Source organism: Acanthochromis polyacanthus, chromosome 16, assembly GCF_021347895.1.
Source record: "Acanthochromis polyacanthus isolate Apoly-LR-REF ecotype Palm Island chromosome 16, KAUST_Apoly_ChrSc, whole genome shotgun sequence".
In the NCBI taxonomy this organism is placed as follows: Eukaryota; Metazoa; Chordata; class Actinopteri; family Pomacentridae; genus Acanthochromis; species Acanthochromis polyacanthus.
Window position 1 is genome coordinate 37,646,963 of NC_067128.1, and position 23,108 is coordinate 37,670,070.

At 41.7% G+C, this 23,108-nt stretch overlaps 3 protein-coding genes across 5 annotated transcripts in view; 1 reads left to right on the forward strand and 2 right to left on the reverse strand.

Annotated features, from left to right (window-relative positions):
* Nucleotides 1-11,045, forward strand: part of eya4 (EYA transcriptional coactivator and phosphatase 4) — a 59,107-nt gene extending 48,062 nt beyond the window's left edge. For 2 of the 3 annotated variants that reach the window (XM_051936941.1, XM_051936942.1), the window contains 7 exons: nucleotides 4,319-4,408; nucleotides 5,140-5,198; nucleotides 5,676-5,836; nucleotides 5,913-6,027; nucleotides 6,268-6,389; nucleotides 7,970-8,070; nucleotides 10,248-11,045. In XM_051936941.1, coding sequence (XP_051792901.1) covers nucleotides 4,319-4,408; nucleotides 5,140-5,198; nucleotides 5,676-5,836; nucleotides 5,913-6,027; nucleotides 6,268-6,389; nucleotides 7,970-8,070; nucleotides 10,248-10,328 — 729 coding nt within the window. In that variant the 3' untranslated portion in view covers nucleotides 10,329-11,045. Of the gene's footprint in view, nucleotides 1-4,318; nucleotides 4,409-5,139; nucleotides 5,199-5,675; nucleotides 5,837-5,912; nucleotides 6,028-6,267; nucleotides 6,390-7,798; nucleotides 7,900-7,969; nucleotides 8,071-10,247 lie in introns of all 3 variants that reach the window. The other variant, XM_051936940.1, reaches the window with a different exon arrangement.
* Nucleotides 11,046-13,695: 2,650 nt separating this feature from the next.
* Nucleotides 13,696-16,511, reverse strand: LOC127530334 (GTPase IMAP family member 9-like). The gene is made up of 2 exons (XM_051936975.1): nucleotides 16,487-16,511; nucleotides 13,696-15,055 (listed from the first exon to the last, which is right to left on the reverse strand). Exons 1-2 carry the CDS (start codon nucleotides 16,509-16,511, stop codon nucleotides 14,115-14,117), a joined length of 966 nt encoding a protein of 321 aa, XP_051792935.1. The 3' UTR covers nucleotides 13,696-14,114.
* A 3,987-nt stretch (nucleotides 16,512-20,498) lies between these two features.
* Nucleotides 20,499-22,814, reverse strand: LOC127530336 (GTPase IMAP family member 9-like). The gene is made up of 2 exons (XM_051936978.1): nucleotides 22,790-22,814; nucleotides 20,499-21,376 (listed from the first exon to the last, which is right to left on the reverse strand). The coding sequence occupies exons 1-2, from the start codon at nucleotides 22,812-22,814 to the stop codon at nucleotides 20,499-20,501; spliced, it is 903 nt and encodes a 300-aa protein (XP_051792938.1).
* Nucleotides 22,815-23,108: the final 294 nt, after the last annotated feature.

The following is a 23,108-nucleotide window of genomic DNA, read 5'->3' on the forward strand; positions in this document are numbered from 1 at the left end:
AGCGACCCAAACCGTGTTGGAGACATCGTTGTGTTTTAAATTGAAACCTGAAGCTTTTATTCAGGATTAGAACATCTCCAACACGTTTTAACTCCAGCAGCTCCTCCTCTTCTCTCAGATTATTCCCATCCTGAATGTTTGTGATCCGTCTCTTTGGTTCTGAATAACGGTCTCTGGGTGGTGGATGATGTTGATTCCAGCTCCTCTGAACCGGTCCGGTGGTCTCTGCTGTTTATGGGTCCCTGTACTTTAACGGTTCTTGGCTCGGGTCGGATCAGCCGCCGCCAAGGCTGCACATTTTTATTGGGTGATGTCGTTTCCTGTGGGCACCGGCTCGGTTCTGCTTCCTGAAGCCGTCCTGATCTTGGTGTTTGGCAGCTCTGGGTCGGCTTTGTGGCTGTGATTGGGTTCCTCTGGATGTTTGGCAGCTTTGGAGGGTGAAGAAAAGCCCGGCTGAGCTGTAAATCTGAGTGGGGGAGACTCGGAACACATGAGGTTCTACAGCTCCGGTTCTGTTTACTGCTCAGAACCCAAATGAAGGTTCTGTGTTTGTCATCACTTTGAAACTGATAATGAATGAGAAGTTTTCACCGACTCAGATTTAATCTGATGACAAACTTCACCCAGCATCAGAACACCATAGAGTTCTTCATCTGCAGCTTTGGAACGATTACTGGACCTCCAAATGTTCCACTCAGCGTCTTCAACACGGATCGTTTATCTTTAATTTGATCAACAGTAGTTAAATAATCACAGCATCTTGTAAAAATATGGCAAAAAAAATTTCAAGAAAATGTTTTAAAAATCTCCAAAATGACAAAATGTTTTACATTTTTAATTGTTTAGTTGAAAGAACTCAAGTTCAGTTTTCATTCTTTGGCTTTCAAGGATGGAGACGAGAAGTTCTGTCTTGGTTTGTTAGTTTTCAAGCACCAAAAGGAGAACTTCAGTTCTGCAGTTGGTGTTTAAGAACCAATTAAAGAAGTCCAGTTTTGGTTCTTCAGTTTCCAAGAAGCTTAATGAGAAGTTTAGTTTTAGTTTGTTGGTTGTGAAGAACCAATGAGACAAGTCCACTGTTAGTTCTTTGGTTCAGAAGGAACTAAAAGAGAACTTCAGTTTTGGTTCTTTGGCTTTCAAGAACCAGTAATAGAACTTTGGTTCCATTCTCAGGAATGCAGGAAATACTAACAACAGTAATAATTATATTTCAGATGGTCTCTCGTAAAACCTACAAAGATAACCAGAATCTGCAGCATTAAATCTACGTCTGGTTTTATTGGTCACGTTCTTGCATAAAAATCACCAGATCTAGCGGTTCACTCGTCATTTCTACAGGTTTAAAGCTTCAGTGTTTGAAATGATGAATTAAACTCTAAATATCTGCAGCTCTGAGAAGTTTGGTGGCAGCTGAGTCTGTTCACACCTTAGCTTAAAATAGTGTTTACACCATCGGCACACAAACCAGAGCCGAGGAGACTCAACTGGCATCAATACCTGAACACACACTCTTATTATAACTATATATCCACCACATTTATATAATAAATACATGAACACATACATTATATCAGGAGGGACTCTAAACAGGACGTTGGTGCATTGAATAAAGTCACATCTGAACGAGTCAAACACTGTTTTCTGCATTGTGTTCTTCTTTCTGCATCAGTTTTTGGTGGAAACGTGTTTATTCAACTACATTAATGACTCTTTTCTTCAGGGTTCTTTACATGTGCAGCTTTTTGTAGCTTAAAGCTAAAATCAATGATTTATTTAATGTATATTTTTCTGTGAGGGACAGATGCATGTGTTGTTAATATTAGGAGAGCCTGAAATCTGCAGCTTTAGCTGGTTGTAGATCTCAGATGTTAACAGGTTAAGGCCAAAGTAATATTTAAAGGTTGTTGCTAGAGGTACGGACCCGTACCCGTAGCCTGTGGACTACGGATACGGCACTTGCCATTTGCCAATCAGATACGCGAGATCTGGTCACGTGACTCCCGGTAGACGCTAGCGGTACGGACCCATACCATCGGTACTACAGGTACGGACCCTAAACCTGACCCTAACACTAACCCTAACCTTAACCTTAACCTTTGCTTACCTTTCAACAGTTTGCAGTGGTTAGCAGCTTCTTGACTCGCGAGACTCGCTTACAGGTCCGTATCTGTCTGGCAAATTGGAAAGTGCCGTATCTGTAGCCCACAGGCTACAGATACAGACCCGTATCTGTCGACACTACCGTATTTAAAACCAACACCTAGACCTCCGTGAACACCTAGACCTCTGTGAACACCTAGACCTCTGTGAACACCTAGACCTCCATGAACACCTAGACCTCTGTGAACACCTAGACCTCCATGAACACCTAGACCTCCATGAACACCTAGACCTCTATGAACACCTAGACCTCCATGAACACCTAGACCTCCGTGAACACCTAGACCTCTGTGAACACCTAGACCTCTGTGAACACCTAGACCTCCATGAACACCTAGACCTCCATGAACACCTAGACCTCTATGAACACCTAGACCTCTGTGAACACCTCGACCTCTGTGAACACCTAGACCTCTGTGAACACCTAGACCTCCATGAACACCTAGACCTCTATGAACACCTAGACCTCTAACCAGCATTAGCTTCATTTAAACACTGATGATTTTATAACATCGTCTGACCACAAACCCAGCTGTTAAAAGCAACGATTTATTCCCAGTGTTTGATGCTAAAGTTTGTACCACCATCAGGAGAAATGTTTGTACAACATGAACTGAAACGATCAGATTGTATTTCTGGAGGGAAATTAATGCTTTAGATCAGTAATGTCCAACATGAGGCCCGTGGTCCAAAAGTGGTCCTCCAGAGGGTCCAATCCGGTCCTCAAAGTGTAAAAATTACAGAGAAGACATTAACTGCAGATTGTAAATTAGTAAAACTATAAATTTAAAATCATTTCTAGACCATGACAAGTTGTTTGGATCAGAAAGTAAAATACTAGATTGTTCTTTGTTCTTTTGTATCTCATTTTTGTAATATTTTTCTCTTGTTTTTGTCTTTTTTTTGTCTGATTTTTTTTAAAATCCTCCAGTAAATCCTCCATGGTTCAGGTCCAGGTGACTAAATGTTGTGTTCCTTTGTAGACACTCTGTGATCTGGAAGTTGTAATGAGGAAATGATAAACTGAGGATGAATGTTGATGAAACTGAATTTATTTTTCTTCATAAATTCCAGGTTGTTCATGATGTTTTGTAGAAATATAATTCCTTAAATGTGAACATTAGGAACCATGAGGAGCTGTGGTTATTTACAGGTTATCATGCTGTGGTTTTACTGGTTTTACTGGTTTTACTGCAGATCAGACTGGACTAGAATAATTTTGACATCTCTACTTCAGATGAACCTTTAAAGCTTCAGGTTGAGTTTAGTTTCAGTTTCTTCTTCTTCATCTCTCTTCTTCCCTCCATCAGACCCCTCTCTCTCTCCCTCCTTATGTCAGTGTGTCCTCGCTCGCCCACTTTCACTCCTTCCTGTTAGCTCGATGCTATTCTGGTCGTCTGACTGCATCAGCGAATCGTGCGGCGAGCTGTCGACCCTCACTGACCTATTACAGATGATGGTTTTTGCAGCTGAGCCTCCACACACCATACACACACACACACACACACACACACACACACATGCACACACACAAACACACACACACACACACACAGTAACACACACATGTCTGGTTCTTATATCCCCATGGGGAATTACCATTGACTCCCATTCATATCTAACCCCTTACCCTAACCCTAACCCTAACCCTAACTAACCCTAACCCTAACCTTGACCAACACCAAAACAATGTCTAACCCTAAAGAAACGTTTTTGCACTTTTACTTTTTTCAGTAACAACAACATGGCCAAGAAAACACTGTTTAAACTTGTGGGGACCTCATTTTTGGTCCCCACCGTGACACGAGTCCCCACCGAGATAGCATGGAGTCAGGTCAAAGTCCCCACCGGGTAGCAAAAACAAGACCACAGTAACACACACACACACACACACACACACACACACAGTAACACACACACACACAGTAACACACACACCGTAACACACACACACACACAGTAACACACTCCCCCCCCCCCCCCAGCAGGAGGAATGTTGATGGGACTGAACAAGTGCAGCCCGTCTGTCAGCATCTGGATCGTACCAAGTGTGCAGACGGGGGTGTGAAGGGACCCTGGACCTGGTCTGGTCTTTGGGGTGTTGAACAGGTATGCTGTGGGTGTGTTGCCATGGTGATGATGTGGTCTGTCTCCTGGTCAGGACCCTCCCATGGCGGTGACGCTGGGCCTGAGGATGGAGGAGATGATCTTCAACCTGGCCGACACGCATTTATTCTTCAACGACCTGGAGGTGGGAAGAGCTCATGTTTTTCTCCAAAAAATTCCCAATTTGGTGTCATATTTTCTTGTTTTATGGCTGTTTTTGTGGTGATTTTTGAATGCGTTTGTGGTGATTTTGGATTTTTTTTTTTTATTTTGTAACTAAGTGCAGAAGTTTTGTCATTTAGTGTGGATATTTGATGGGGTTTTTGGTGATTTTTGATCTTTTTATCAAAAAAATTCACAATTTTGTGGATATTTCTGTTTTTCTGTGGCCATGTTTTGTGTTTTTGTGTTAATTTTTTGATGGTTTTTGCCTCTGTTTGTGCTGAGTTTACATGTTTTGTGATTCTTTGGGTTGTTTTATGATCGTTTTTTGTGTTTTTCTGGTGTCAGTTTGTGGTGGTTTGGATTTTTTTATGGTGATTTTGTAATTAAATGCAGAGGTTGTGTCATTTCGTGTGGATTTCTGATGTTTCTATTGTGATTTTTCATCTTTTGCTTAATAAAATTACCAATTTTCTGATTTTCGATGTTTTTCTTTTAAAAAAAAAAGCATCATTTTATGTCAATTTTCTTCCTTTTGGTACATTTTTTTGTGTTTTTCTGGGGATTTGGCACCTCTTTGTAATGTTTTTTTTTGCATCTATGGTGTAATGTACAAGAAGCTTCCAGTTAAAAGCTCCTACTGCCCCCTAGTGGAGCTGCATCCTGTCTACATCCTGATAACTGAGGTTCTAACTGAGGTTCTGTCGTTAACAGGAATGTGATCAGGTCCATATTGATGATGTGTCATCAGACGACAACGGCCAGGACTTAAGGTGATTATCTTTCATTTAATACTTTGGTAAAATATTCAAAAGATTATTTAAAACATGCGTAAACAATCTGAGCAACTTCAGTTTGTTCTGTAAAATATTTAGACAAAATCTGCAGAATTAAAACTACCATCCATGAAATGTGGTGAGAACAGACAGAATAGTTTCATAAGATCAGAATGACTGAATGGACCCAACAGAGGATGAAAGTTTCAATATTGTCATTCAAAATGGAAAATAAATTGGAGAAAATTTCCAAAATTGGCAACCTTTGGTTGTCAAGTGTCTCCATAAAGTTCCTGTAATGGATGGATCCATGTTTCTACTAAAATACAGTCTTTGGTCCACATTTCAACTGTTGAGGCTCTAACATCAGTAGAACCTGATGTGTGGAAAATGGAACTCCAACATCTAGACCTCTATTTTGTATTTTTTTATCTTGTTTCTTTTTTAAAATAAATCTGACTATTATTGTTCCAGTACTTACAGTTTTGCGACTGATGGCTTCCATGAAGCTGCGACCAGCGCCAACCTCTGCCTGGCCACGGGGGTCCGAGGAGGGGTGGACTGGATGAGGAAACTGGCCTTCCGCTATCGACGGGTCAAAGAGCTGTACAGCTCCTACAAGAACAACGTGGGCGGTGAGCCAATCAGAAGGCAGCTTACTGCCCAGAGGGAGGCGGAGAACGTTCAGGTCTTCATGATGTTTGTGTTCAGGTCTGCTGGGTCCGGCTAAGAGGGACGCCTGGCTGCAGCTCAGAGCAGAAGTAGAAGCTCTGACCGACTCCTGGCTCACCCACGCTCTGAAGTCCCTGTCCATCATCAGCTCCAGGTGAAGCTTCAGCGCTGCAGAGGTTACTAGAGTCCTCCACCCAGAACCTCCTCAGAACATCAGAGGAACCATCTGGTTCTTCATCTCCAGTAACTTCATCAGCGATCAGAGTTCTAGAACCAGATGTTGTGAGGAGGTTCTGGGGGGGACTTTGATCCAATTTAGTTCATTTTACAGCTAAAGATCTTTATTTATTGTGTTTTCTGTGTGTCCTCTCTACGTTCTCTGCGTGTTCTCCAGGAGTAACTGTGTCAATGTGTTGGTGACGACGACGCAGCTCATCCCAGCTCTAGCTAAGGTTCTCCTGTACAGTCTGGGTTCCGTGTTTCCCATCGAGAACATCTACAGCGCAACAAAAATAGGTAAGAGAAGGACATGGATCCATAAATCCAGACTAAAACCATGACATTATTGGAACCAACAGGGACTGATGTGGAACCGTTAGACCAGGGGTGGGGAACCTTTTTGACCGAGAGCCATGAGAGCCACATAAGCCGTTTGATACAGATCGACCCACAAAGTATTGCCTTGCATGAGCACAGACGTGTTGTTCATGTGTACGTTATGTCAGACAGATACTGAACTGTGTGACCTAAATATGGAACGGGTCGAGTGAATTGATGCAGACAGCTGATGTAGTGTTCACTGGTTGTCATGGTTACAGTGACACTGTGCTGCTATCTGACAGTGATGCAGAAATCTGTAACCAATCCATGGATCCAGACTATAAGCTGCATCACTGCCAGAATCTAATGAGGGAGTTCTTGTGTCATTTCTGACCTTACCTGGAAATTTCATCCAAATCTGTTGTTCTGTTGATGAGTAATGTGACAGACAGACAGACAGACAGACAGACAGACAGACAGACAGACAGACAGACAGACAGACAGACAGCTGATCATCACATAACTCCTCTACGTTCCTCGGTGGAGTATGAAGTCTCTGAATGTGTTCTTTTTAGTAACTTTGTTATTCTGAAGCTGACCAATAATAAATAAATACTTCTCACCATTCATAGGTGGATCTTCTGTCCATTCGTTCTAAATGTTTGATGCTCCTCATCGTTTGTTCTTTTCTCCATCTTCTTCATCTAAAGGGTTTGCTCTGCTTTAATTAGCTGACTGTTTAATTAAAAGGAGGGAAGTTTCCTTCTTGACCTCACATCGACCCGTGTAACTACCGCATTATCCAATAGAAACAGAGTTTTGGTGTCAGACCCTCCTGATTGGCTCCAGCCACCTGAACAGGAGCGGTAGAAAATGGATTAAAATGTATGAGAATGTTTTATATTTTTAATACTGTGATTTCTGTGATGTTTGACTTTAAAATGTCTGCAGAATTATTCATTACTTCTCGTGTTAAGAAATGTCGGCTACGATTTATCTGTGAGCCAGATGCAGTCATCAGAAGAGCCTCATGTGGCTGCAGAGCTGTAGGTTAAGAACCCTGGTTTAGACTAGAAACAACCTGATGGAACTTTACTACATGATGGTGTTTGGAAAGAAAAGATGAACCCAGACTGATCAGATGTACCCATCCCTGATAGATCTGTGTGTGTTTGTGTGAGTCATTGTGTTATTTTTCCACCTATAAAGTGTGTCTGTGTGTGTATTTATATATGTGTGGCTGTATATGTTGTTGTTATTTTTCGACCAATCAGAAGCCTGTAAAGTGTGTGTCTGTGTGTGTATTTATATATGTGTGTCTATATATTTTATTGTTATTTTTCGACCAATCAGAAGCCTGTAAAGCGTGTGTCTGCTGTCTCCAGGCAAAGAAAGCTGTTTTGAGCGTATAGTCTCCCGCTTTGGCACTAACATTACGTATGTTGTGGTGGGCGATGGGAAGGATGAAGAGCATGCGGCCGGACAGGTAAACACTCACCTGTGACCATGTGACCTCTGACCATGTGACCTCCTCCCTGTGATTCTGTTCTCTGCAGGAAAAGAGAGTTGCTTTGAGCGCATAATGCAAAGGTTTGGCAGGAAAGTAGTGTATGTAGTGGTGGGTGACGGTGTGGAAGAGGAGCAGGCGGCCAAAAAGGTAAAGGACCGTGATGTCACCGCCACGCCGCCTCTGATTGGACCAGCCTGCCTCTCTGTGCTCTGGCACTTTGTGTTGGTTTTTACTTTCTCTGCTTCGTTTTCTGGTTTTGTCTTAGTTCAGCTGTTAGACTGGAAGATATTTAACGAATAATCAGAACCTGAGTGGAACCACAGGAACCCTCTGGACCCCAGACACAACAGAGTCACATTTTCTGTTCAAGTAATCACCAAAATGACACCATTTATCAGCCAGAAAGCAGAAAACAGAAGGAAGAATCAGAATTTTAGCCTTCAGTCTGAGAACAAGTTTTAGCTCAAATATTCAGCAGATCTGAACTTAAAATCTGAATATTTTAAGAAAATCATTTTATTCCAAAAAAATAATGTGCTTGCTCTAATGGAATCTGCAAAAACACTATGATAAACGAGGAAAAATAACAAATGAAATGGAGAAAAAAATGAGACAGAAAATAAAGGAAAAATAAGAAATAAAATGAGGAAATAGAATACAGAAAATAAGGAAAATATTAGACAAAAATATGAGGACAAAAAAACTGAGTGAAGACAAATAAGACACAAAAATAAAGAAAAATAAGATAAATACATTTAAAAATTTGACAAAATTAAGAAAAATAAAGAAAGTCAGAGGCAAAATGAAGAGAAATAAGACAGAAAATGAGGAAAAATAAGAAATAAAATGAGGAAATAGAATACAGAAAATAAGGAAAATATTAGATCAAAATATGAGGATCAACAAACTGAAAGTGAAGACAAATAAGACATAAAAATAAAGAAAAAATAAGACATAAAATGAGGAAAAATAAGAAAATAAATAAATTTTAAAATTTGACAAAATTAACAAAAATAAAGAAAAAGTCGGAGCCAAAATGAAGAGAAATAAGACAGAAAATGAGGAAAAAATAAGACAAAATAAAAAAGTGGACATTAAAAGAAGAAAAATAAACAAAAAAATAAGACAATATAAGGAAAAATTTGACAGAAAATGGAGAATAATAAGACACAAAATGACAGGAGAGAAAAGAACCAGAATCAGTTTTATTGTCATTATACAATATTTAATGAAACTGCAGAAAGAGAAGAGAGATAAAAAACTGAGATCAGAGCCAGAAAGCAGCCTGTAAACTGTTCAGTCTCTCCATATCTCTGATAAACTCTTGGTGGGGTTCAGAGGGTTTTTTCAGAGCTGCTGCTGCTTTTATCCTCATTAGTTATTCATTCTGATTCATTCCTTCAGAACATGAATCCTCTTCTCTGCAGCTTTGGGTTTCATTCGTGATGCTGGGATTTAAAGACGCCTCAAACATTCTGGGACGTTTGCTTCAGCGCCGTTAGCTTAGCTTAGCATAAAGACTGGGAAACAATGGAAACCGTTAGCATGAAGATCCTTTAAAACTCTGATTTTTACAGAACGTTTAAATCGTTTCCAGCAGAGAAACAAGATGAAGGTTCATAAACAGGTTTAAATATTAAAGTTTAGACTCCACAACGGTATTAAATATACAAATATAGCTGAAGAATTAAATAAAAAGGTCAGAAAACTACTGGACTGTTTGATTTCTGCAGTTAAAATGTTTTAGATTCAGCTTTAAGGTGAGTTTGTGGTTTCAGAATATTCCAGGTAAAGATTAGATCCACATTTAGGGTTTTTATGTAGAAATGTAAAAAAAAAAAGACATTTGAAAGTGATTAACTGTTCAGCCAGACCGTTTGCTCTCAAATGTAAATCAGATATTTTTAATAAAAGTAAATGTTTGAGCATCCACAGAATCCCTGGATTTATATGTTTAATCATTCAGATTAATCTCCATAATTAAAAACACTGTAAACTTGTATTACATATTTCTGAGGGGTTTTAATCCTTAATATTTAAATGACTCCAGTAAATTAAGGTAAATGACAGTGTGGGGTCATGAAGAAAATTAAACTCATTGGAATCATTGAAATCTTGTTTTTCTGCTGGTTTTGGTTTGTTGGTTTAAATGATGATGCTGATTAATCGGGTGCTTCTGGAGCCGGTCTTTATGCTAAGCTAACGGTGGAGCCTACGTTTCCCAGAATGCTGCATGTCAGAGTGGTTGCAGTGCTGCTGTAGCTGCATGTCTGGTGGCGGCTTCTGCTGCGACTCTGCAGCTTTAACCTGTTTCCCCTCCGCAGCACAACATGCCGTTCTGGAGGATATCCAGCCACTCGGACCTGCTGGCGCTGCACCAGGCCCTGGAGTTCGAGTACCTGTAACCGTGGTAACCGTGGTAACCGTGACGACAGCAGGACTCGGGGAACGGAGCTTTTTTCTACGACTATTTAAGAACAAACTGCAGCTTTCTGTCTGTTTTCTGTCTTTTTTTTTCTGAATGTCTGGATTTACAAACTCTGAACGGTCTTAAAGAGGACGTCCTGGTCCTGGTCCTGGAGTTCTGACTCCCAAAAGACTCGGAGGACTTGGCTGAACTCAGAGGATTCGACTGATGGACTCATAAGACTCAGCTGAATTCTGAAGACTCATCTGATGAACTTGGAGGACTCGTCTGGACACTGAGGAGTCGTCTGAAGAACTCTGAGGACTTGGAGTACTCGTCTGAACTGGTCCTGCTGGTCCGTCTCTGTATGGAGCTCCTCCTGTATCTGGGCTGGTGTTTCTTCCTGCTGGACTCTGAGGACTTTGATGAACTCTGAAGACTTTGAACTCTGAGGACTGGTCTGGACTTGGACTGGTCTGAAGCTCCTCCTGTATCTGGACTGGTGTTTCTTCCTCTGAACTTTGTGTAAATTATTTCCTGACGGACGGTGGAGGAAGCTTTAGGAGGACGTTGTTGTTTTTGTTAATTTGAGGTTTTTCTATTTGGTTTTCTCTAAGGAGCAGGTGGAGGATGGAGATGTGACGTGTTGTGCCTTAATGTGTTTGAATGTTTTTCTTTAATCTGTCTGTAGATATAAAGGAGGAATCCAACACCACACACCTGGACTTCTTATTTCATCAGACTACAAACCATCCAAACTTCTGCTGTTTAATCTCAGTTATCTGACGATGTTTCTGCTTCACTGAAACTGAAACTAACTGATCAATCTGGTTGGTTTGGTCTCTGACATCAGAAAATGGTGACAAACATCCATCAGTAGGGGGGCTGTGATTCTAGAAAAGACCAGTAATGAGTTCAAATTAACCACATATCCATAAAAACTCCATTTTTCACCTTTGTTTTGTATTTAGAGTCGGCTTCTCTTGGCTACTGGCAGATATGTGAAAACTGCAGATAAACACACTGAGAGTTTATCATCAGCATCATGTCAGTCATTATGAGGCCAAACTGAATACACGTAATCAATGACTGACTGATGAACGTCTAGAAGATCTGAAGGAAAACCTGTCACCAGATAGACCATAAACAATGATAAGTTACTGTAAGACCGCTCACTAAACCCAGAGTTCTCCATGGATTACATTCCTTGCATTGTTGGAGTCACTAGTGGTGGTTAAAGCAGCATTTTCTAAGCATTTTGTCCATTCCACAGACTAGCTACTATATTTGTGGACTGGAGTTCCTGATTGTACTCAGGATAAAAACAGCAGTGGTCAACTGTTGCCTTCTTCAGCTGCAGTGTCCATACTGGAACCCTGGATGTTGATCTATGGACTCCTCTGCCCAGCAGTGTGGTTATAAAACCATAAATTCACTTTAACTGAAGCTGCTTCTACAATCATCCATCATATCCAACACAAAGTGCAGCCATGAGATAAAACAACAAAATTACTGAAGAACAACCAATAGAACGAGGCTCAGACAGGGATGTGTCACCTGACCTGTTCTCCTCTGCAGTGGAAGCATCAAGAGGAAAATACAATAAGGCTGACTGGGAGCATCCATCAGAGGTTATAACATAAATATCAAACATTATGCAGATGACACAGTGCTGATAGACAAAAAGTAGTCTTAGCTTTGGATATTTAACCTCCAATCTGTGCTCTTCATTACTTTTTTTAAAGGTGAGTTGAAGTCCTTCATTTCATTCCTTCTTGGATACTTTGCAAGTTCATTTTTGCTTTATTTTCAGGTAATTTGAACATCATGGAGAGCAAGAACATCACCCAAGAAGCAGAGGCAACGTCTATGACACTGTTATTTCTGAAGTTTCTCCTCTGGCTGAGAATTTTTTTTTCTACAGGGTGTCCTTAAAGTCTGGACACACAGGAAGTCTCATTAACTGTAATGTTTTTGCCTCCACAGATTAAATATGACTTTGTGTAAAGAAGAAAGAGTTGAACTGATACTTCTCAATGGACGAGATGGATGGACTTAGTGAAAGATACGGTTGAGATTCATAGGGTTAGGAGAAATAGGGTTCGTAGGGTTAAGGTTAGAATCCTCACATGTGTGACATTAAATCTTGTGTTCAGAAACAAATCTGCTCATTTCAGGCCTTAAATGAGCCTAAAAACCAAAGAGTCAGAAATGTAAAGCTGCTTCAGACTGGATGATCAGAGAAGAACCAGAACCAAGAACCTTGTTGTTGTTGAGCAGCAGCTGCAGTGTCCAGGTTTGACCAGCAGGAGGCAACAGAGGACCAATCACAGACAGCTGTACAGCCCATAATAAGGTGAGTACAGTCAGCCCGATCTCACGAGGATTCGTGAAACTGTTACGTAAATTTTTGTTTCGGTTTCGTGCGCACCAACACGATTTCGTCATGTTTTTCGTGCCGCTCACCACGAAATGCGCACCAATGTATTTTAAATGGCGGACTTTTCGTGCCACCCAGAACGTATTTCAAACGAATGTGTGTATTATATTTTTAATGTAAAACCATGGCGAATCCAACGCTATATTTTGCATGACATCGTCCCTAACCATAACCTAACCATAACCCGGTGGTACACTTACCAATTTGCATAGGAATTTAAAGAATGTCCGGCGGCCGGCGGCCGCAAACGCAATCACACAAGCAGTATACGCCGATGGACAGCTTAGATCGTCATGAATCCGCTGGTATAAACCACTTTCAGATGTGATTACCACAGCGGGTTTCGTTGTGAGCAACACGAAAAACATTTCGTGGTGAGCGGCACGAAAAACATGACGAAATCGTGTTGGTGCGCACGAAAAAGAAACAAAAAATTTACGTAACAGTTTCACGAATCCCCGTGAGACCGTGTTGGTACAGTCTGTTCATTCTTTCTCTCTGTTCACATACTCACCTGTCTCTGAACCAATCAGAGTGGAGTCCAGCTAACTTCCACTCTTTGGACTCTGGTGTAGTTTTCTGTTGCTGCTTTTCTTCTTCTTCCATCACCAGGATGAGTTTCAGTAAACATGACATTTATTGTGGTGTTGAATCGTCATCAGTTTCTCTCTTCACTCTTTATTTCCTTTATCTGTTAGGAAACATTCAGTAAAATCAGCTTCATGTTGTTGTTGAATGAAACATGAAGACAACATGAAGCATCTGGTAGCTCTGCTCATCGACCACCATCATCTATACCTCTGTGAACACCTGGACCTCTATGAACTCCAGGTTCTGGTTCCTACCAATGAGTCCACATCAACATTTAATCTGAACATCTAAAAACTGGATCCTTGTCTGGTTTTTACTTCTTCACAGAATCTCATGAGAAGAAACAGTTTATTCATGGAGATGTTTTTATTGCAGCATGGTTTAGTTCCTCTGATGACAGAATACATTTCTTTATATTGATTATGAGATAAAAACAGCAGATACATGAAGCAAAGTGTCTCACTAGAACCAGCACCAACGTCTCATTTTCTCTACAGCAAAATAAAATCTGTGCTCAAGAACAGAAGCTGGATTAATGTTCTTTATGATTCAGGATATCAACGTTCAGCAAATCAGTCTGAACGTTTCTTCATTGGTCATTAACAGCAGCTGGTAGTAAAGACGATGCATTTAATGAAAGCACAGAAAGCAGAAAAGATCAGGAAGCTGCAGCCTGTTCCTGAGATTATTTAATAGAATCTGTTTGTTAAACTGGTTTTAATGAGCTGCAGACAGCTGAAGGTTCCACTGAAATCACTGAATAACACATTTATTCTTCTTCTTTACTGCAGTTATACCTGCCACTGCAAGTCCAAGCCCCACACCAGCTCCAACTGCAGCTCCAACTGCAGCTCCAACCGGACCCCCCACAAGACCAGCAGTTGCTCCAACAACAGCACTTTCAATTGCAATTCCAGCAAAAACTCCACCAACAGCTCCACCAGCAGCTCCAACAGTACCTCCTAGAGCAGCTAGAACCTCCTTAATGAACCTGTTTTTTCTCTCAGCCTGTCTTCTTGCTTCTTTAGGCCTCATATCTGGATCTTCTCTCAGGAGTCGCATCATCTCTTCTTTAATCGCAATCTCAACCTCCTCGAACATCTCGCTGGTGTAGAACCTTCCTCCATTTCTCTGAACCATGGTGTTGATCTTCTCCAGCAGCTCTCTGACCTGAGAGGGATCCTGGTTTCTGTTGTTGAAGACGTGATATCTTCCACGACACTGACGGATAAAGTCACAGAGATCATCATTTTTTTTGATGAATTCTTCCATGGTGACTCCTTCAGCCTCCAGATCATCACCACGGGTGAACAGAACCATCGTGTAACGTTCTGCCTGTTCTCCAAAAATGGTCTGGATGATTTTGATGGTGTCTTGTTCTTCTTTGGTGAATCTGCCGGATTGGATCACCACCAGGAACACATGAGGACCAGGAGCAGACAAGGAGATGCACTGAACGATCTCTTTGTTGATCTCCTGTGGAGGATTGTTGGTGTCAAACAGACCTGGAGTATCAACCACAGCCAGAAGTTTATCATCAAACTCTGCTTCCTCCTTCTGACACTCTGATGTGACTGTGGAGGCAGATAATGTAGATGTAAAGGCTCTTCTGCCTAAGATGGTGTTTCCTGCTGCACTCTTCCCAGCTCCAGTTTTCCCAACCAGCACCATCCTGAAGTCTGGTTCTGCTAGTTCTGCTGGTTCTTCTGGTTCTGTGGAGAAGTTAACCAACATGTTAGTGATGATAACGGAGTACATGGAACACCTGAACATTTCATTTCTATCATAGAACATGAAACCCTGAGAACCAAGCATGAGCTGGAGATCTGCAGCCAAACAGTGATGGAACAGTCAACAACCACAGAACCAGACTGATGGACGGACAGGATGAAGACACAAAGTTCACAGACTGTTTCTGTCCATATCAAGACTCTGATTGAATCTTAACCTCCTTCCCCATCAGCAGTCTGTGCAGTGATCTCTGCTCCCAGAACTCCCTGATTTTAATGTTGGGGACAAAGAACACATGGACATAAATATGGAATGAGGACACATGGACTATGTTGTTGAGGACAGGAAAACTTGTCCTGGAGCTGAGTCTCCACCATGCCATTGTTTGACAGTTCAGGTGGTCTGAATGTTTCCTTCCAGTAGAACTCTGTGGTGACAGTCTGACTGATGGGGATGAATTCATGGAAACAACCAGGAGAATGTTGAAGGATGATGGAGGTGTTTATTTTGGTTCTACGTCTCTGTGCAGCTGATTTCTGTCTCTTTGTGGTCATTTTGTGTCTGTGAATTTCTGATAACCTGTTAGTTAAGAACTAACCCTTATTTGCACAACAAAGACTGTCGAAAGATGTTTCTCCGTGCTGTTCATGAGAACTTTTACAGACAGAAGTTGTTTCACAGCTCTATGATGTTTGACGTCTCCTGGAGCACCAGTTGATTTGTGTGTTTATGCAACAAACTGCTGCTGATTGGAGGACGCCGCCTTCACAGAGACACCTGATTGGCTGCTGCTGGTCGCTGCAGCAGGTTTTTTAATGCCACCAGTTTATGATGATGCAGCACTATTATCTGCTGATGGATACCAGCCGGCTGGTTTCTGACCATTAAAGGAAGTTTGTGGGTTTTTCTCATGATTCTGTGAAGTTTTGTCCTGATATGAGGAAGTCATCTCACAGCAGAGCAACAATCATCACACTGACATCAAGTTTTAGAAATTTTATCAACTCTAGAAAACTCTGGGAGCCCAGAAAACTCATCTGGCTGAATGGGTGACTCATAAACAGGAGCTATAGCCCCCAACACAGTGGTCATAGGTTTGAATCCAGCTCATGTTCAGTAATGCATGTGATTACCCCTCTCATCTACCCATGTTTACTGTCTCTCTCTCTCTTCTCTGTCCTATATAACAAAGGAAAGAAGGGTCCAAAAAAACATTTACCTTTAGAAAATTCTGCAGTGTTTACGTCTAAAACTGTAAAATACAGACTTTGACAACAAGTCCAACAACAATCAGGTAAAGTCTTTAACTTCATGACTTCTTATCTGAGCTGAATCTAAAGCTGAATGTATCAGAGTGTGAACAGTCAGAGGGTGAACGCTGTAGATGTACTCACCAAGCAGGGCGTATTTGGAGGCCATGTTGGTTTTTACAGGAGGTTGAAGTGTTGCTGCTGATGTTCTGATGCTGAATGTTTCTGTTTTCACCTCAGCTCTGTTTTAATCTGCTTCCAGACTCCTCCCTGTCAGGTCAGCTGATGTTCTCATAGAAAGCTTCACTACAGACGTTACTCAGGCTCGTAGTACAGATTCAGAAGTCTGGACTCCACAGAACACAAGATCACATCGAGGTTAATGTAGAATTGGAACATCAGTGTACTTTGTTATGTCATCACCTCTGTTCATCTGCTCTGATTATCTTCACCATGAAAAACAACAAATGGAATCAGATATAATAACACAGCCCTGCATGTTCACATTTTAATATAAAATCAGTTTATATACATATATACACACTACCAGTCCAAAGTGTGGACACACCTTCTCATTCAGTTTATTTTTACTACTTTCTACATTGTAGATACAGACTGAAGACATCAGAACTTTGAAGCAAGATTTATGGAATTATGTAGTAAAGAAACAACTGTGAAATAAGTCAGAGCATGTTTTATATTTTAGATTATTTGATTCCTGCTTTGAACACTCTTGTTATTCTCTGGATGAGCTTCATGAGGTACAACCTGAAATGGTTCCACTTCACAGCTGTTCCTTGTCAAGGTCCATTTTGTTATGATCCCTGTTCCAGCTCGTGCACTTCTTTCTCCTTCTTCCGCTTTTCCCATTTCTTCCTCCTGTCCCATATCATCTTCTCTCTCTCCCTGCTCCCTGCATCTCCTGCCTGCCTGCAGTCTGAGACAATGTAATTCAGCTGTGACAGTCAGACAGTTCAACCCACCTGCAGACCTTGTTCATTCACTGACATTCCCCTGGATCATAGACTACGTTTATATGCAGTCAATAAAAACCCTTTCATAACCGGAATATTAGCAATAACCCGGTTGCGTACGGCCATGTAAACACCCACAAAAACCCAAATATGTTCATATTCCGGTTCTTAAAAACCCGAATAAGACCCCTGGGTTACTCCTTTTCTAACCCGAATATCTCGTAATATAAACGCGCATCGGAATATCCCGATAGAAAGAAACATTAATTTGTATTCTGCGCATGTTTCATCCGAAAGGAATCTTGGTCTTTTGAGTACGGCAACTACTTGTATGCTGCGTCTGGCACGCGACCCACCGGAAAAACGCAAGGAGAGGTAAACAGACATGGCGAAACCCACACGTGGCAGCACAGCGCCACACTTTTGGAGCGAGGAGGAAACAGACTACTACGGTTTGGATGGGAATATCCCAATTGATTACGCTGATCATGTAAACAGGAGTAACTCTGTCTGTTTAGGCATGTAAACGGGTTATTCCAAATGTTTCAGAAACCGGAATATTGACCTTAATCTGAATATTAATGGCATACAAACGTAGTCATAGACTCACATCCCTTCACAGATTCTGCTCCCCTCTTGGATTCTGTTCTCCCCACCAAGCCCTGTTCCTCATGACTGCTTCAGCCAGCATGGACTCTGCTCTTCTCCCCCTGGATTTCCTGAGACTGCTTCCCTGCTCTCTCCGTCTAGTTACCGCCTGGCAAAACTGCGTTTGCCGGAAGGTATTGTTTTAGGCTGCATGGTCTTGCTTGCTTGCTTGCTTGCTTGTTTGTCTGTAACAAGTTGGTTTCCGTACGATAACTCCATAAAATATTGATGTAGCCTCACCATATTTGGTACACAGGTGTACCATAATAAGACACAGGTCAAGTTCAGATTTGGTGACCGTGACCTCATTTTCAAGGTCACAGGGGTCATCTTTGTCGCCGGGCGGTCCAAGTTTGGTAAAACTTCTAGTTTTTCCCCCTGGTTCTGTTTGCTTCGTGTAGTTGTTGGTGTTTGAGTTTTTTTCCTGTGGACTTTGTTGTTGGATTTAATTGTTTTGTTTTAGATTTGCAAATTCTATATTTAGTTAGATTTGGTTCTCCCCTCAATCCGGGTTCCTTTTTGTATACTCTTAGTTGTTTTATTTTGTTAAAAAAAAAGCCCTTTCCGAATTTCCTCCCATCATCCCGTTTCTGTGTCTGCACCTGGCTTCTCCTACCCCCTGTAACACATTTGTGGAACTTCTTCCTTCTTAATGGGGTTGGACCATCAGAAGTCAGGTTGGTCCACAGTCCTATTGGACAACTGTGAGAATTCATATTATAGGGAGAACCAATCAGCTAAGAGAAATGACAGTCCATCATTATTATAAGAACTGAAGGTCAGTCAGTCCAGAAAACTACAAGATCTTTGAATGTATCCTTAAGGAACCATCTAGGAACTTCCCAGGAACCATCTCGGAACTACCAAGGTGTCTTATTGTGGTGCTGAATCGTCACCCGGACCTCTATGAACATCTGGACCTCTATGAACATCTAGACCTCTATGGACACCTAGACCTCTATGGACACCTAGACCTCTATGAGCACCTAGACCTCTATGGACACCTAGACCTCTATGGACACCTAGACCTCTGTGAACACCTAGACCTCTGTGAACATCTAGACCTCTGTGAACACCTAGACCTCTGTGAACACCAAGACCTCTATGAGCACCCAGATCTCTATGGACACCCAGACCTCTGTGAACATCTAGACCTCTGTGAACACCTAGACCTCTATGAACACCTAGACCTCTATGAACACCCAGACCTCTATGGACACCTAGACCTCTATGGACACCTAGACCTCTATGAACATCTAGACCTCTATGAACACCTAGACCTCGATGAACACCGAGACCTCTATGAACACCTAGACCTCTATGAACATTTAGACCTCTATGAACACCTAGACCTCTATGAACATTTAGACCTCTATGAACACCTAGACCTCCATGAACATTTAGACCTCTATGAACATCTAGACCTCTATGAACACCTAGACCTCTATGAACATCTAGACCTCTATAAACACCCAGACCTCCGTGAACACCTAGACCTCCGTGAACACCCAGACCTCCATGAACATCTGGACCTCCATGAACACCTAGACCTCTATGAACACCTAGACCTCTATGAACATCTAGACCTCTATGAACATCTAGACCTCTATAAACACCCAGACCTCCGTGAACACCTAGACCTCCGTGAACACCCAGACCTCCATGAACATCTGGACCTCCATGAACACCTAGACCTCTATGAACACCCAGACCTCCATAACTCCAGGTTCTGGTTCCTACCAGTGAGTCCACATCAACATTTAATCTGAACATCTAAAAACTGGAACCTTGTCTGGTCTTTAGTTCTTCACAGAATCTCATGAGAGGAAACAGTTTATGTGTGGAGATGTTTTTATTGAAACATGGTTTAGTTTCTCTGATGACAGAATACATTTCTACAGAGCCCCTCTGATGACATGGTAAAAAAATAAATTGTGGCCACGACATCGCTATAACGTGCGCACTAAATACTACTTCGTTCCCACGAAATACTAATTCGTTCGCTTGATTTGCTTACCCAGCTGTCCAGGAATGATATTAATAGTATTAGTTAGTATTTCGTGGGCACATTATACCTATTTCGTGGGAACGAATTAGTATTTAGTGCGCACGTTATAGCTATGTCGTGGCCACAATTTATTTATTTTTTTACCATGTCATCAGAGGGGCTCTGTACATTTCTTTATATTGATTATGAGATAATTTTAAAAAAAAACAGCAGATACATGAAGCAAAGTGTCTCACTAGAACCAGCACCAACGTCTCATTTTCTCTAATGCAAAATAAAATCTGTGCTCAAGAACAGAAGCTGGATTAATGTTCTTTAGGATTCAGGATATCAACATTCAGCAAATCAGTCTGAACGTTTCTTCATTGGTCATTAACAGCAGCTGGTAGTAAAGACGATGCATTTAATGAAAGCACAGAAAGCAGAAAAGATCAGGAAGCTGCAGCCTGTTGCTGTGATTATTTAATAGAATCTGTTTGTTAAATTGGTTTTAATGAGCTGCAGAAAGCTGAAGGTTCCACTGAAATCACTGAATAACACATTTCTTCTTCTTCTTTACTGCAGCTATAGCAGCCACTGCAAGTCCAAGCCCCACACCAGCTCCAACTGCAGCTCCAACTGGACCTCCTACAAGACCAATAGTTGCGCCAACAGCAGCTCCACCAACACCTCCTAGAGCAGCTAGACCTGCCTGAATGAACTTATTTTTTCTCTCTGCCCATCTTCTTGCTTCTTCAGGCTTCATACCTGGATTTTCTCTCAGGAATCGCTTCATCTCTTCTTGAATCGCACTCTCAGGCTTCCCTAACATGTCACTGGTGTAGAACCTTCCTCCATTTCTCTGAAGCATTTCGTTGATCTTCTCCAGCAGCTCTCTGACCTGAGAGGGATCCTGTTTTTTGTTGTTGAAGACGTGATATCTTTCACCACACTGAAGGATGAAGTCACGGAGATCTTTGTTTGTCTGGATGAATTCTTCCATGGTGACTCCTTCAGCCTCCAGATCATCACCACGGGTGAACAGAACCATCGTGTAACGTTCTGCCTGTTCTCCAAAAATGGTCTGGATGATTTTGATGGTTTCTTCTTCTTCTTTGGTGAATCTGTTCAGTTGGATCACCACCAGGAACACATGAGGACCAGGAGCAATGTAGGAGATGCACCAAAGGATCTCTTTTTCGATCTCCTCTTGAGTTTTGTTGGTGTCAAACAGACCTGGAGTATCGACCACAGCCAGAAGTTTACCATCAAACTCTGCTTCCTCCTTCTGACACTCTGATGTGACTGTGGATGCAGATAATGTAGATGTAAAGGCTCTTCTGCCTAAGATGGTGTTTCCTGCTGCACTCTTCCCAGTTCGAGTTTTCCCAACCAGCACCATCCTGAAGTCTGGTTCTTTTGGTTCTGTGGAGAAGTTAACCAACATGTTAGTGATGATAACGGAGCACATGGAACATGTGAACATTTCATTTCTATCATAGAACATGAAACCCTGAGAACCAAGCATGAGCGGGAGATCTGCAGCCAAACAGTGATGGAACAGTCAACAACCACAGAACCAGACTGATGGACGGACAGGATGAAGACACAAAGTTCACAGACTGTTTCTGTCCATATCAGAATTCTGACTGAATCTTAACCTCCTTCCCCATCAGCAGTCTGTGCAGTGATCTCTGCTCCCAGAACTCCCTGATTTTAATGTTGGGGACAAAGAACACATGGACATAAATATGGAATGAGGACACATGGACTATGTTGTTGAGGACAGGAAAACTTGTCCTGGAGCTGAGTCTCCACCATGCCATTGTTTGACAGTTCAGGTGGTCTGAATGTTTCCTTCCAGTAGAACTCTGTGGTGACAGTCTGACTGATGGGGATGAATTCATGGAAACAACCAGGAGAATGTTGAAGGATGATGGAGGTGTTTATTTTGGTTCTACGTCTCTGTGCAGCTGATTTCTGTCTCTTTGTGGTCATTTTGTGTCTGTGAATTTCTGATAACCTGTTAGTTAAGAACTAACCCTTATTTGCACAACAAAGACTGTCGAAAGATGTTTCTCCGTGCTGTTCATGAGAACTTTTACAGACAGAAGTTGTTTCACAGCTCTATGATGTTTGACGTCTCCTGGAGCACCAGTTGATTTGTGTGTTTATGCAACAAACTGCTGCTGATTGGAGGACGCCGCCTTCACAGAAACACCTGATTGGCTGCTGCTGGTCGCTGCAGCAGGTTTTTTAATGCCACCAGTTTATGATGATGCAGCACTATTATCTGCTGATGGATACCAGCCGGCTGGTTTCTGACCATTAAAGGAAGTTTGTGGGTTTTTCTCATGATTCTGTGAAGTTTTGTCCTGATATGAGGAAGTCATCTCACAGCAGAGCAACAATCATCACACTGACATCAAGTTTTAGAAATTTTATCAACTCTGGAAAACTCTGGGAGCCCAGAAAACTCATCTGGCTGAATGGGTGACTCATAAACAGGAGCTATAGCCCCCAACACAGTGGTCATAGGTTTGAATCCAGCTCATGTTCAGTAATGCATGTGATTACCCCTCTCATCTACCCATGTTTACTGTCTCTCTCTCTCTTCTCTGTCCTATATAACAAAGGAAAGAAGGGTCCAAAAAAACATTTACCTTTAGAAAATTCTGCAGTGTTTACGTCTAAAACTGTAAAATACAGACTTTGACAACAAGTCCAACAACAATCAGGTAAAGTCTTTAACTTCATGACTTCTTATCTGAGCTGAATCTAAAGCTGAATGTATCAGAGTGTGAACAGTCAGAGGGTGAACGCTGTAGATGTACTCACCAAGCAGGGCGTATTTGGAGGCCATGTTGGTTTTTACAGGAGGTTGAAGTGTTGCTGCTGATGTTCTGATGCTGAATGTTTCTGTTTTCACCTCAGCTCTGTTTTAATCTGCTTCCAGACTCCTCCCTGTCAGGTCAGCTGATGTTCTCATAGAAAGCTTCACTACAGACGTTACTCAGGCTCGTAGTACAGATTCAGAAGTCTGGACTCCACAGAACACAAGATCACATCGAGGTTAATGTAGAATTGGAACATCAGTGTACTTTGTTATGTCATCACCTCTGTTCATCTGCTCTGATTATCTTCACCATGAAAAACA